A 15141-nucleotide genomic window follows, 5' to 3' on the forward strand; every position below is an offset into this window, starting at 1 on the left:
GGGACATAATAAAGATCAGAGAAGAAATAAACAAAATTGAGAAGAATGAAACAACAGCAAAAATCAATGAAGCCAAGAGCTGGTTCCTTGAGAAAATAAACAAAATAGATAAGCCTTTAGCCAAACTGATTGAGAGAAAAAGAGAATCAACACACATCAACAGAATCAGAAATGAGAATGGAAAAATCATGACAGACTCCACAGAAAATACAAAGAATTATTAAAGACTGCTATGAAAACCTATATGCTAACAAGCTGGAAAACCTAGAAAAAACGAACAACTTCCTAGAAAAATACAACCTTCCAAGACTGACCAAGGAAGAAACACAAAAGTTAAGCAAACCAATTACGAGAAAAGAAATTGAAACAGTAATCAAAAAACTACTCAAGAACAAAACCCCCTGGCCAGCCGGATTTACCACAGAATTTTATCAGACATACAGAGAAGACATATAATACCTATTCTCCTTAAAGTTTTCCAAAAAATAGAGGAGGAGGGAATACTCCCAAACTGATTCTTTGAAGCCAACATCACCCTACTATCAAAACCAGGCAAAGACCGCACCAAAAAAGAAAATTACAGACCAATATCCCTGATGAATGTAGATGCAAAAATACTCAATAAAATATTAGGAAACTGAAATCTAAAATATATCAAAAGAATCATACACCATGACCAAGTGGGATTCATCCTAGGGATGCAAGGATGGTACAACATTCGAAAATCCATCAACATCATCCACCACATCAACAAAAAGAAGGACAAAAACCACATGATAATCTCCATAGATGCTGAAAAAGCATTTGACAAAATTCAACATCCATTCATGATAAAAACTCTGAGCAAAATGTGTATAGAGGGCTAGTACCACAACATAATAAAGGTTATATATGACAAACCCACAGCCAACATCATAATGAACAGCGAGAAGCTGAAAGCTTTTCCTCTGAGATTGGGAACCAGACAGGGATGCCCACTCTCCCCACTGTTATTTAACATAGTACTGGAGATCCTAGCCATGGCAATTAGACAAAACAAAGAAATACAAGGAATCCAGATTGGTAAAGAAGTTAAACTGTCACTATTTGCAGATGACATGATATTGTACATAAAAAAACCCTAAAGACTCTACTCCAAAACTACTAGAACTGATATCGGAATACAGCAAAGTTGCAGGATACAAAATTAACACACAGAAATCTGTGGCTTTCCTATACACTAACAATGAACCAATAGAAAGAGAAATCAGGAAAACAACTCCATTCACTATTGCATCAAAAAGAATAAAATACCTAGCAATAAACCTAACCAAAGAAGTGAAGACCTATACCCTGAAAACTACAAGACACTCTTAAGAGAAGTTAAAGCGTACACTAACAAATGGAAACTCATCCCATGCTCTTGGCTAGGAAGAACTAATATCGTCAAAATGGCCATCCTGTCCAAAGCAATATACAGATTTGATACAATCCCTATCAAATTACCAGCAACATTCTTTAACGAACTGGAACAAATAGTTCAAAAATTCATATGGAAACACCAAAGACCCCGAATAGCCAAAGCAATCCTGAGAAAGAAGAATAAAGTAGGGGGTATCTCACTCCCCAACTTCAAGCTCTACTACAAAGCCATAGTAATCAAGACAATTTGGTACTAGCACAAGAACAGAGCCACAGACCAGTGGAACAGATTAGAGACTCTAGACATGAACCCAAACATATATGGTTAATTAATATTTGATAAAGGAGCCATGGACCTACAATGGGGAAATGACAGTCTCTTCAACAGATGGTACTGGCAAAACTGGACAGCTACATGTAAGAGCATAAAACTGGACCACTGTCTAACCCCATACACAAAAGTAAATTCAAAATGTATCAAAGACCTGAATGTAAGTCATGAAACCATATAACTCTTAGAAAAAAACATAGGCAAAAATCTCTTAGAAACATGAGTGACCTCTTCCTGAACTTATCTCCCTGGGCAAGGAAAACAAAAGCAAAAATGAACACGTGGGACTATATTAAGCTGAAAAGCTTCTGTACAGCAAAAGACACCATCAATAGAACAAAAAGGTGTCTTACATATGGGAGAATATATTTGTAAATGACAGATCCAATAAAGTCTTGACATCCAAAATATATAAAGAGCTCACCCACCTCAACAAACAAAAAGCAAATAATCCAATTAAAAAATGGGCAGGGGAACTGAATAGACAGTTCTCCAAAAAAGAAATTCAGATGGCCAACAGACAGATGAAAAGATGCTCCACATCACTAATTATCAGAGAAATGCAAATTAAAACCACAATGAGATATCACCTCATACCAGTAAGGATGGCTACCATCCAAAAGACAAATAACAACAAATGTTGGCGAGGTTGTGGAGAAAGGGGAACCCTCCTCCACTGCTTGTGGGAATGTAAGTTAGTTCAACCATTGTGGAAAGCAGTATGGAGGTTCCTCAAAAAGCTCAAAATAGACTTACCATTTGACCCAGGAATTCCACTCCTAGGAATTTATCCTAAGAATGCAGCACTCAAGATTGAGAAAGACAGATGCACCCCTATGTTTATTGCAGCACTATTTACAATAGCCAAGAATTGGAAGCAATCTAAGTGTCCATCAGTAGATAAATGGATAAAGAAGATGTGGTACATATACACAATGGAATATTACTCAGCCATAAGAAGATAACAAATCCTACCATTTGCAACAACATGGATGGAGCTAGATGGTATTATGCTCAGTGAAATAAACCAAGCGGAGAAGGAGAAATACCAAATGATTTCACTCATCTGTGGATTATTAAAACAAAGGAAAAACTGAAGGAACAAAACATCAGTGGAATCATAGAACCCAAGAATGGACTAACAGGTACCAAAGGGAAAGGGACTGAGTAGGATGGGTGGGTAGGGAGGTATAAGGGGAGGGAAGAGTAAAGGGGGTATTATGATTAGCATGTATAATGTGGGCGGTCGGAGAAAGGGGAGGGCTGTGCAACACAGAGAAGACAAGTAGTGATTCTACAGCATTTTGCTATGCTGATGGATAGTGACTGTAATGGGGTTTGTAGGGGGGACTTGGTATAGGGGAGAGCCTAGTAAACATAATATTCTTCATGTAATTGTAGTTTAATGATAACAAAGAAAAAAAAGAGAAAGGAAAGAGGGATTACTCCTTGATAGGATAAAACTAACTGCATATCAATGATTAATACATGCTTTACATATCCTTAATTTTTATCTTTTTAACGGTGTCAGATGATCGGCTATGGAAGTACATTTTTCTGACAGTATTCCTTTCCCTTAAAAAAAAAAAAGCAGTTCCTGTGTGGTGATCCCCAATAGGTTCTTCACAATGGCATAAAGGTCATATCAAAGTGTGGGCAAAGGGTTTGTTTGTGTTTATACAGAGGATCAAAGCCTAATTTGGCTACACAGAAAATGAATTAAGATATGATATGAAGAAGAACTTTCCACATCAACATCCTCTGGAAGAATCATTCCAGAAGATGAGCATCAAAAACTTCAACAAAGATCCTGGCACTGCTGCAGTTGTAGCTGCAGTTAGCCCACCGGTTCCTGGACTTGCCATTGAATGAAGAAGGAGTTATCTAAGCTGGCCTGTGCATACAGTAAAACAACAAATTTGACTGGATCTATACTGTCGGAACTCAACCAAGAATTAGGAGAAGTGCAAGTTGCAGCGCTCCAAAATCTTGCAACTATAGACTATCTACTGTTAAAAGAACATATGGGATGTGAACAGTTCCCAGGAATGTGTTGTTTTAATTTGTCTGATTTTTCTCAAACTATTCAAATTCAGTTAGACAATATCCATCATATCATTGATAAGTTTTCACAAATGCCTAGGATTCCTAACTGGTTTTCTTGGGGTTTCACTGGATATGGCTGGTAATTGTAGTTCTGCTTCTGTTATGTAGCTGTATTCCTTTTATGTTAATGTATGTGCGCAATTTAATTAGTAGTTTGTTAAAACCTATACATGCTTATGTTACTCTGCAAGAAAATACGTCAAAGGAATAACCAATCTTCCCATGTTTCCTTCTGTCTGCTACTTCTATAGCTTTTCTTCTTCCTTCCTAATTACAACCCTTTAGTAGAATTCGTGCCTCATATAGAAAATTACCGAGTATCATAATTCTTCCAGGTGGTAAAGATACCTCAAGACAAATGCTAGGCATAGAAGCCACAGGGCATAAATCTGCAAAGAAGTAAAAAGCTAACCTTTTCAAACAATATTGCTTCTCTCTCACTTACCAACTTTACATTTCCCTGTATGGCCCCGGAAGATGACTGGTTAGCCAGAGATGGGTAAGATTCCTCAAGGGAGGAACAACCTAAGACAGGCACAGTCACAGGGGGGCCATCAGGAGAAAAATTGGGGATCAACAGAGGGGAGGCTTAGAACCTCACCCCCCCCCTGTTTTGAGAGAAATCTTCTGCATCTGTGGATGTTTTGTTGCCCTTGTCTAGTTTGGATTAATACTTAGTCTATACGCACAGACCTGATCATCTACATTTGCCCTCTTACAGCACTAAGTTATGTTTTCTACCTTTATCTTGCGTCTGTCTACCACTTCAGCATTTTATTAAAATAATAATAATAACATAAGGGAGAAATGTGGTATTCACATATAAATCAAGTATAAAAATCAAAGAAATAATCATATCTGACTTGATTGTTTATAGTTCATGATGCGTGATCAAAACCGAAAGTTTCTGTGATATGACTGCCCTTGCACTGTTGACCATGTAAGAACTTATTCACTATGTAAGACCTTGTTCACTATGCAAGAACTTGTTCACCATGTAAGAACTTGTTCGTATGCTTCAGAAGATTGGAGACTATTGAGAAATAGGTTTGGGGTTGATTAATGACTGTGCATTGAGTCCCCTATACAGAATTTTATTGTTGTTAACAACCATTTGATCATTACTCCATGACCTGTTCTAGCCTCCTGCTCCCCTTGCATATCTGCAAATTACTACTCCAAGAGTGAAAAATGGTTCCTCCCATCCACTGTCCATTTATACAAATGTTTATTCAATGTACATATATTACACTATCAGAATTGTTAACCACACCCTCACATGAAATAACTTTATCAACTGGACTACAGAGCCATGTGTATCTTTTGGTCTTTTTGCTTTTCAGCCTTTTGCCTTAAAGACTCAATTCCTCCAAAGTTTCTTAGGTCAGCACATTTCCTCCCTACCCCTTTCAGCAAATTGGTAACATACATTTGCAATGCAGTTAGATTGTTTCATCACAGTCTTCATTTCTTCTTTGAATCTCTTAATTTCCAAAATGATCCTTTCAAATGTACACATATTAAGGTGGATTCTTTGTTCTCAAAAAGTTCTATGATTTTGACAGATGCATAGTCATGTATCGCTTATTGTAATATCATAAAGAACAGTTTAATTGCCCTACAAATTCTCTGCGCTCCACCTATCCAACCTTTCCTCCTCTTCCTGAACTCTTGGCAACTATTTATCATTTTATTGTCTCTCTAGTTTTGCCTTTCCAGAATGTCATATAAATGGAATCAGAGTATGTATCCTTTTCTGCCTGGCTTATTTTACTTAGCAATATAAACTTAAGGTTTCTCGATGTATTTTTGCAGATAGATTGCTCATTCATTTTTACTACTGAATAATATTTCATTGTAAAGATGTACCACATTTTTTAATCCATTCTATGGATGAAGAATATCTTGGTCACTTCTAGTTTGGCTTTGTAAGAAACAACCAAACTCTCTTTTGAATTTGCATCAGTAAGGAATGAGAATTCTTACTGATGAGTATACTTGTTGGTATTTGCTATTGTCAAATTTTTGGATTTTAGCAATTCTAATAGGTGTGTAATGTTATCTCATTGTTTTACTATGCAGTTCCCTAGTGGCAAATGATGTTGAGCACCTTTTCACATACTGCTTTGACATATCTATTTATTCTTTGATGAGGTGTTTGCTCAAATGTTTTGGCATTTTTAATTGGGTTCTTTATTTTCTTACTGAGTCTTAACTGTTCTTTGTATATTTTGGAAACAAGTCCTTTATCAGATATGCACTTTGTAAGTACATTCTGTCAATGAGGCTTTTCTTTTTCATTCTCTTAGCAGCATGTCTTGCAAAGCAGAAACTTTAAATTTTAATCTATACTAATATCTACTTTTTATTTTATGGACCATGGTTTTGATGTACCTAAAGGCTCACCACCAAGCCCAAAGTCATATATTTTCTATGTTTTCTTCTAGATTTAGGTCTGTGATCCATTCTGTGTTACAGTTTGTGAAAGATAACATCCATGTTTAGGTTGCTTTCTTTCTTCCCTCCCTTTTTCCTTCCTTTCTTTCTTCTGCTGCTGATGTTATTGAAAATACTATCCTTTCTCTTCTCCATTGAATTGCCTTTGTTCTTTGTCAAAGATTAACTCTATTTTGTTAGTTTTATTTTTGAGCTTCTGTTTTATTCCACTGATCTGTATGTTGAATCTTCAAATCATTCTGTCTTGATTACTGTAGCTTTACAGAAAGTCCTGAGTCAGGCATCCTCAGTCCTCCAACTTTGTCCTTCTACTTCAATACTGTGTTGGCTAATGTGGGTCTTATGGATTTTCACTTAAACTATAGAACCAGTTTGTTGATATACAGAAATAGCTTGCTGGAATTTTTACTGAGAATGCATTGATTCTATAGGTCATATTAGAAAGAATTGACATCTTAAAAATATTGAGTCATCTAATAATGGACATGAAATTTCCTTCCATTTATTTTGATAACCTTTCATTTCTTTCTCTAGATTTTTATAGTTTTCCACATATATATTGTTATTTTTGTTAGATTTATACCAAAGTATTCTTCCCTTTTCAGTGGGCTATTTTAAATGGAATTGTGATTTTAATTTCAAATTTAATTTCTCAGGAATATCCAGGAAAGCAATTAACTTTTGCATATGCTCTTCCCTTCTGTATTCTTGCAATTATTACTTATTAGTTCCATGAGATTTTTGTTGATTCTTTAGGATTTTCTACATAAACAAAGAACAAAGAGTTTTATTTCTTCTTCTCTAATTTTTATGCTTTTTTTTCATATTTTTGTCTTATTGCATTAGCTCAAACTTCAAGCACAGTATTGAACAGGAGTGGTGAGAAGGGCCATGCAGGCCTTATATTCCATCTTAGAGGGAAAACATGCAGTTTCTCATAATTCCCTCTCTTCTTAATGCATTACACCCTGATATTTTAGTTTCTTTCATCCTGTGTCTCCATCCCATCTTAGACCTGTTGTGATATGAAAGACAGTGGAAATCATATAAACTTTAATTTAAATTATTATTTGGATCTTGGTCAAATTAATTAAACTTCTTTGCATTTTACTTTTCTCGTTCTAAATTAGGAAAATTTAACAGTGGGCTGTGGTGATAATTATTTGGAGAAATGTTTGTAAAAACCTTTTAATTCCTTTAACAAAGGAATACCTAACTTTGATTGAGACTTTCTGCTAAATTCTTGGGATGCAACTCTGAATAAGACATTTGTTCTTAGATATGTCTTATAAGATAGGTTCAGCCCTCTGAAAAGTGTTATGGAAAAAAAAGTCAAGATCGTAACACATTTGAATAAATAATTATAAGTACTATGAGATCTGTTAGTTCATACAGATTTTTAGTCAGTAGAAGCTATCATCTATATTATTGTTCCTTTTTCAAGTTATTCACTCTTCCTGAGTTGTCAGAAGAGCTCTTGACATTCCCTCTTTCCTGGGTATCTTCTTTGTTTCCATCACACAAACTCAGTATAAGAAATTTTCCATTAACTCTCTCTAGTTTCTGCATCGTTCTCACCTGTTCCTTCTCTTTTCACATACATCTTAAAAGTTTCTATATCTGGAATATGTATAGCAACATTATTTTGTTTGGTAACATGTATATTTTGGTTCCATATAGTTCATATGGTATACTTATGGACTAATTCAAATATAATATTATAGAGAGCAGGGTGGTGATAATTATATTTTTATATAAAGCAAGTTAAGCATGTAAAAACTATTTTTTCATAACACTAATCTGACTATTTAGGTATGCAACACATCTTTGCACAGTCCAATATTATTCTTGGCTCCATCTTTTACATTTTGTAAAGAATAGGACGATTAAAGAAAGGCTTTTTATATACATGACTGTATGGGATTACCCATCTCAACTTTGTGTTTTAAATAAAATTACCTATAATATCTTGGCTTCTGAAGGACAGTGTTGTGTTACTAGGCAAGGTCTTGCTACCTGTAGTGACCAGTTAAAAAATTTGGCCTTAAAAGGTGAAGCAATTTGTCTTTCCTGTCTCTCCTTACTTTCTTAAAAATAAGCTAATGGAGAAATATGTATAGAGGTGTTGGCTGGGGCTTGCAGGTGCATATGTCTGTGCCATGTGTTTAAAAACATTATAATAAGTACTGTTTCTGAAATTCTCAGCAGTTTCTGCTCTTTTTAATCTCTCCAAGCTCTTTACTGCATCAGCAGTTTTGTAGTTGATTTGGAACACGTTCTAAATATTCTCCACCAAAATTCTGAAAGCAGTGTCATAATGAATGAGTAGAGGCCTCGCATAGACCCTTGATGACACCTGGTGTGTTTGCTGTTCATTAAAAGAAAAGCAGTGTTTCAGCACACACCTGGCTGTTTCCTAGAATTCACTCACTAAGTTGCCCTTTTGACTAATAATTACTTTGTCAGTTGTTCTAGAAAATGTATGTGATTCCATTTGCAAATTACAATGCATTTTGCTTTCATGGATTGAAATCTTTATTTTGAGACAGTTGCTCTCTGTTGTCTAAGCTAACTGTACCATTGTTTTTATACTACTTTAAGGAATAAGTACTTATTCCTTACAGAAAAGAAATTAAGAAAAAACTCTGCTATCCAAAACTTTAGTTTGATAGACAGTATCAAAAAAACATTTAGCTTGTTTGTTTTATAAGAATAAAGATAACCTATCCCTGAGTCTGAGTCTTTCGGTATGTGAGCTACTATGTGATGTAATTATTGGGATATAAGATGAATAAATATTAATTAGATATTTAAGTGACTAAAGTAAGAATTCCCATTTAAAATAGAGATTGTGTGTGTGTGCCCGTGTGTGTGTGTGTTAATACTTATTAAATTTCTACTATATGCCAGGGTCCTTCATAAATATCAGTCCTCAAAACAAAGCTGTTACTATGTATTATTTATTACCACTTTACAGATTTGGAAACAGAGACTTATAGGGCTGAAACAATTTGCCAACATATTAAGTTGTGGATATTTGAGTCATTGATAATCTCTGACTTCAATTCCAATATTGTTTGCAATCTAAAACTTCCCCTTACATAATCCTTTAATGAGAAATAGTAAAAGATTAATTAAGTTAACATGATGTTTTCCTATGCAACAAAAGAACATTTACAGTAAATATTTATTTTAGATTAGATTTTGTGTATGTATAATGCATATGCTCACCTTCCTTTTTGCTTTTATATATGCCGATGTGTTTATACACACAGATTTTCAATATACATGTTCAAATACTTCATCTTCTCATATCTGTGACTTTACCAATGAGGAGTGATATAATAGCCAGATTAAGAATTTTTTTAAAAATAGAGTTTATGGTATTTTTTTAATATGAATAGTGTGTTTTATATTTCAACTTGCTTTGCACAAATTAGAATACATTTATAAACCTAATTTATATAAATATAATTTTAATGTTTGAAAACAATTAGATGACAGATTATAAGAGTAACATGGTCAAAAAGAAAATTTATATAATTGTGACTATTGGAGCTAATAGTTTGTTTTTAAAATATACACTGATCTCCAGATGATAAGGTTAATTTTTAATTCAAAATAAGTACCATTTATATACATCAAATTCTGGTATGATGATCTTATTCTTTAAGCATTATTTTGTTTTTGTTTATGAAATCTCAATACTTGGCTAAGCTAAATGAAGGTATCTTTTAACTCTCAAAATTATGAGTTTTTACATTATCTTAAAGTATTTAGGAAGAGCCTAGAGAAGAAGATTTTCTAAATATTCCCTTTGATCTTCTTAAAAATTATTATTTATTCTACATAGCCCCTGTAAAACCAGGGAGTGAGGGAAAGAATATATGAGAAACAGAGCAGCATTTAGATTTTGGACTGGAAATTGTAGCCAAATAAATTGAGTTTCTGTGCAGATACAGGGACCAGATAACAAATATCTATTCCCGGTACAAGGGGAGAAAGGTGGTGTTTCAAACCGTACTGGATGGGAGAAAGTTCAAGAAAACAAGGTTATAAATCAATAGAGATATTTTAAATAAAAGCTTTTAACTCTTTACCATGCCTTTAGAATATACATTACATAGAGGTGATTGCCCTAACGCAGAACAATATTGTTTTTTTCTGAAATGAAAGGATTTGTCAAAATCTGGTTCTTTGTGATATTTAAGTTTCATAGATGAATGATTGAATTATTATTTACTTTGTGGAAGGAAGAAGAGAACTAATTTTTAAAATTGATAATTATATTATCATTATCAGTTAGATGTAAAATCCATTCTTTCACAAACAAGCAATAATTTTGACCCTGGTTTATTCAGTTTCAATTCCAGGCACACACATGAATCATTTATCTCCTGGGACATGGCAGCCTCCCCATTCATCTCTCAAATCCCCACAATCAATATGACTTGGTAATTAGAGGAGAAAAGGCATTGGTTGACAAAGATAATATTAACCATTGACATTGAGTAATTTTTATGTAACCAAAACCTTATCATTTCTGAGACAAGAGTACATAAAGTACATATTGTGAAAATGAGAAAAAATTTAAAAGTTACTCCAAATTATGTCCAAAAATGATTAAAAATAACTTAATTTTTCAAAGTTTAGCAGTTTAGTGGTGCACAGTCCCTTTTATCTTGACAAATGAATCATTAACCGTGGATTTAAAAATTACTAAAGAATCCATTTATTGAAATATTTGGAGCCTCTATGCTATCATAAAATATGTCTTTTTTGGAAATCAAAAATAAAACCCAAAGAAGGAAAATAACATGTACATACAGTATTAGGAAAGCTAACCACTTTTACGATTCTCTCTTTCAGGAAAGAACAGTGACCATCAGAAGACAAACTGTAGGAGGATTTGGATTAAGCATAAAGGTAGCTATTCTTTCTAGTCTGTCCTTACAAAAGCCATGGATAATGCCTGCATTTCTGTGTATTTCAATTTTTTGCTGATCAACAATTACACAAGAATGACTATAGCAAACTCCTCAGTATTTGGCTTGAAATGTAAATTAGGTAGATTCTCACAAAACCTTGGCCACCTTCTGATTTGGAAAGTTTGGGAAATTATTTTGGAATTTTATGTTACCTGATATTAAAAGTAAGTCATTAATTTTCTTTATCTGTTTTTTTATAAAATATCAAATATGATGCTGTAGTGTCCATATATAACTCTAACCAGCCAGATTAGGACATACTGAATTGTCAGATAGATCTAGAACAAATTTTACACTTATAATAGTAAGTTAAGTGTTAGTTGTAGTCTATTCAATTTTTTCTTTTGTTTGATTTGCTTTGTTTTTAAAGAAATCGGTAAAATCTGATGTTTCAATGCCATACTTGGTATGCCATATAAGGTAGACTTAAACTTTTAACATCTGGTTTATTTTTTAAAATGACCATTTGTTCATTTCCATGTATTATTAAATTTTAAAGGGCTTTTCTTACTTTATATGTTGACTGTTAATTATGTGCCATACATTGCAATTTATCACCATTAAAACAAAACGTAAATATTAAGAGGGCTGAAAATTATGTAAATTGTGAAAAAGCTCAATAACTTTAAATGCCTTTTAGAAACCTTTATCTCTGCATAGATAAATGAAATTCAACTTTTTTGGGTTAGGCATTTGCCTATGTATGGTGAAAATCATACATCTCAAGTTTATATTTATGAAATGTTAAAAGGGCTCAAGTTACATATGTTTGGAAAGTAGAACTCTAAATTTAGTGAATATCAGCTCTAGTTGACATTATGAAAATGACTCAGAAAACTGATCAATGTGGAATAGCATTGTGTTGTCAAGTGATAAGAGTATTACTAAATAACATGTTAGATTTAAAACATATATTTTACTTTTACTTTATCATCAACTAAGACCAGGAAGGCATGGAAGCATGTAGAACAAATTATAGGATGTGGAAATTATGCCAGGGTAATTTTCTCATTCAATAGATAAGGTTTTTGTTTTTGTTTCTTTTTTCTGCCATATTAGAGATACTGCTGTGAAGGATATAAAGATACCACAAATATTGCAAAATGTTCATGAAAAGAAAACAAAAGCCGAGTGTAAATAAAACTTACTTGTGTGAATTGGTTTCATTTAAGATAAGCATTTTAACTGACTAGGCACTGACTTTTTCCAATAATAGAGCTAAAATAATTTTGTGTAGGCTAGAAATTTTCTTTATTTTCTATTCCCATTTATAGTATTAGCACGGTAATAAAATGTTATTTGTTTTTTTCTAAAATGCCACATTTTAAGATAGACAGTTTTTAATATATCAAGACTTTTGCCAAATGAATAATTTTAGGTTAACATTTTCATTATTACAATCTAAACAAAACCCTTATGCATATAATAGAGTAACTTTCTAAATCAAATGTGTGTATTTTCTATTCAAAATATTGGTCACAAAGCAATATTTGAACTGTGATCAATGCCATATATTAGGTAGTTCGACAAAGAGAAAATTATTTTATAAATTTATGATACACAAACTAAACAGCAGTATGGAGGGTTCTGGAAAGATGGTGAAGATGGGAAGATGGTATTTTCAGATAGAGCTTGAAACTATCTTTTATCACCTATGTACCAAATCTGTGTCTACAGAGTTAGCATTTCACATTGAAGAATGGAGACAAAAGTGAACACCTTCTATACAGTGAGGGAGAGAAAGATCAAATTAAAAAAAAAGAAAAGGCAGGAGAGACAGAGACTTGGTAACTGTGGGAACTCCATCCCTGGCACAGCAATCAGCAGAAGGGGTGGGGCGGGAGGATATTGCTGAGAGAGCCAGGCATGGACTCTTTGCCCTGAGGTGCAGGAAAAAACCTTGTAGTTTAAAGTACAACCAGACCATAGTGAAAAAAACCCAAGTTTTGGAACTAAACATTCACTGTTTGGAAAGAAAAACATTGGAGGCATTCTAGGATCAGAGGAGCTGGCTGGCACCATTGTGCCCATTCTGCACATCTTAGTGCAGCCAAGAGCAGGATTTCAATGTGATCCACCAGTCCCACCTTGTTGTCTGCTGTTACCCACTAGCCCAAACCCCATCAGCAGAACCATAACATTTCCAGGTTCACAGGGAGGGTGCTTTCCCAGCACCAGGAAAAGCCTGTCTCAAACTTACTCTGCCTCCAGCTTGCCAAAAACACAAGACACACACAATCTGCACAGAGGGCCCTCCTACATAAAGCCAATCCTTCAATACTTGGAGAGCAGGCACTTTTTACTAATTCAAAGAACCAAGCACAGAAAATCATGCAAAATGAGGAGACAGAAGAATATGTATGCTCCAAGCAACAGAACAAGAAAAAAAAAAAGAAAAAAATCTAAAAGGAACAGATTTAAACAGTCTTTCTGGTAAAGAGTTTAAAGTGATGGTTATAAAGATACTCAATGGATTTAACAAAAGAATTTTGGAACTCAAAGTGAACCTCAAAAAGGAGAAAGCCTTAAAAGGGAACAATCAAACATTAATAGTCCAATAGGTGAAATAAAAAATAAACTGAAGGGAATCATCAGTAGACAAGAGGATGCAGTATAACAGATCAGTGACATGAAAGACAGAGTGATGGAAAGCACTCAAGCTGAACAACTGAAAGAAAAAAAGGAATGAAAAGAAATGAGGATAGGTTAAGAGAGCTCTAGGAAAACATCACACGTCATAACATCCACATTATAGTAGTTCCAGAAAGAGAAGAGAGAAAGGAGTAGAAGATTTATTTGAATAGATAATAGCTGGAAACTTCCCTAACTGGGAAAGGAAGCAGTCTACCACAGAGAATTCCAAACAAATGAACCCAAGGAAGGCCACACAAAGATACATCATCAAAACGTCAAAGATCAAGACAAGAGGAGAATCTTAAAAGCTGTAAAAGAAAAACAATTAATTACATATAAGAGAGACTCCATTAAGGTTATCAGTTGCTTTTTCTCCAGAAATTCAACAGGCCAGAAGGGAACAGTATGATATTTTAAAAGTACTGAATGGAAAAAAAATCTCCAACCAAGAATACTCTACCCAGCAAGGTTATCATTCAGAATTTAAGGTGCGATAAAGAGCTTCATAGATAAACATAAGTTCAAAGAGTTCCACTACTAAACCAGCTTTACAAAAAATGTTAAAAGGACTCATTTAAGAAGAAAAGAACATAAGTAGAAGCAAGAAATTTAAGAAAGGGAAAAATTTCCACTGGCAAAGTAAAAATACAGCAGAGACAGTAGGTCAGTTACTTAGCAGCCATTATGATGGTCAAAAAGACAAAATAGCAAAAGCAACTATATCTGAAAATTAGTTAAGGGAATCACTTATTTAAAAAAAGTGAAAAAGAAGATATACACCTTAAACATGGAGGAAGGGGAGTAAGAAATGTACTGCTTTTAGAATGCATTCAAACTTAATTGGCCATAAGCTTATTACAGATTTTTATTTTCATAAGATGTTATATAAGAAACACATGGTACCCACAAACCAAAAACTTGTAATAGATATGCTAAAAAGAGAGTGATGGGAACCCAACTATAACATAGAAAAAGTTATACTACTGAAAAGAAGAGAGTACAGGGGGAAAAAAGGGTCAGAGACCAACAAAAATAAACAGGAAACATTTAACAAAATGGCAGTAAGTACATACAAATGGATAATTATTTTAAATGCAAATGCTCCAATCAAAATACATAGGGTGACTGAATAGATAAAGAAACAAGATCCATATATTTGCTGCCTACAAGAGACTTACCTCAGACCTAAAGACACATACAGACTGAAACTGAAAGGATGGAAGA

The 15141-nt window shown here is 33.8% G+C and overlaps 1 protein-coding gene across 1 annotated transcript in view; it reads left to right on the plus strand.

The window, feature by feature from the left end:
- The window catches only part of SNTG1 (syntrophin gamma 1), an 832887-nt gene that overhangs the window by 521392 nt on the left and 296354 nt on the right, over nt 1–15141 (plus strand). Inside the window, exon 5 of the mRNA XM_073229494.1 lies at nt 11165–11221. Within this exon, the coding sequence (XP_073085595.1) occupies nt 11165–11221 (57 nt within the window). The remainder of the gene's footprint in view (nt 1–11164; nt 11222–15141) is intronic.

This window comes from Manis javanica, chromosome 2 (assembly GCF_040802235.1).
Source record: "Manis javanica isolate MJ-LG chromosome 2, MJ_LKY, whole genome shotgun sequence".
Lineage (NCBI taxonomy): Eukaryota > Metazoa > Chordata > Mammalia > Pholidota > Manidae > Manis > Manis javanica.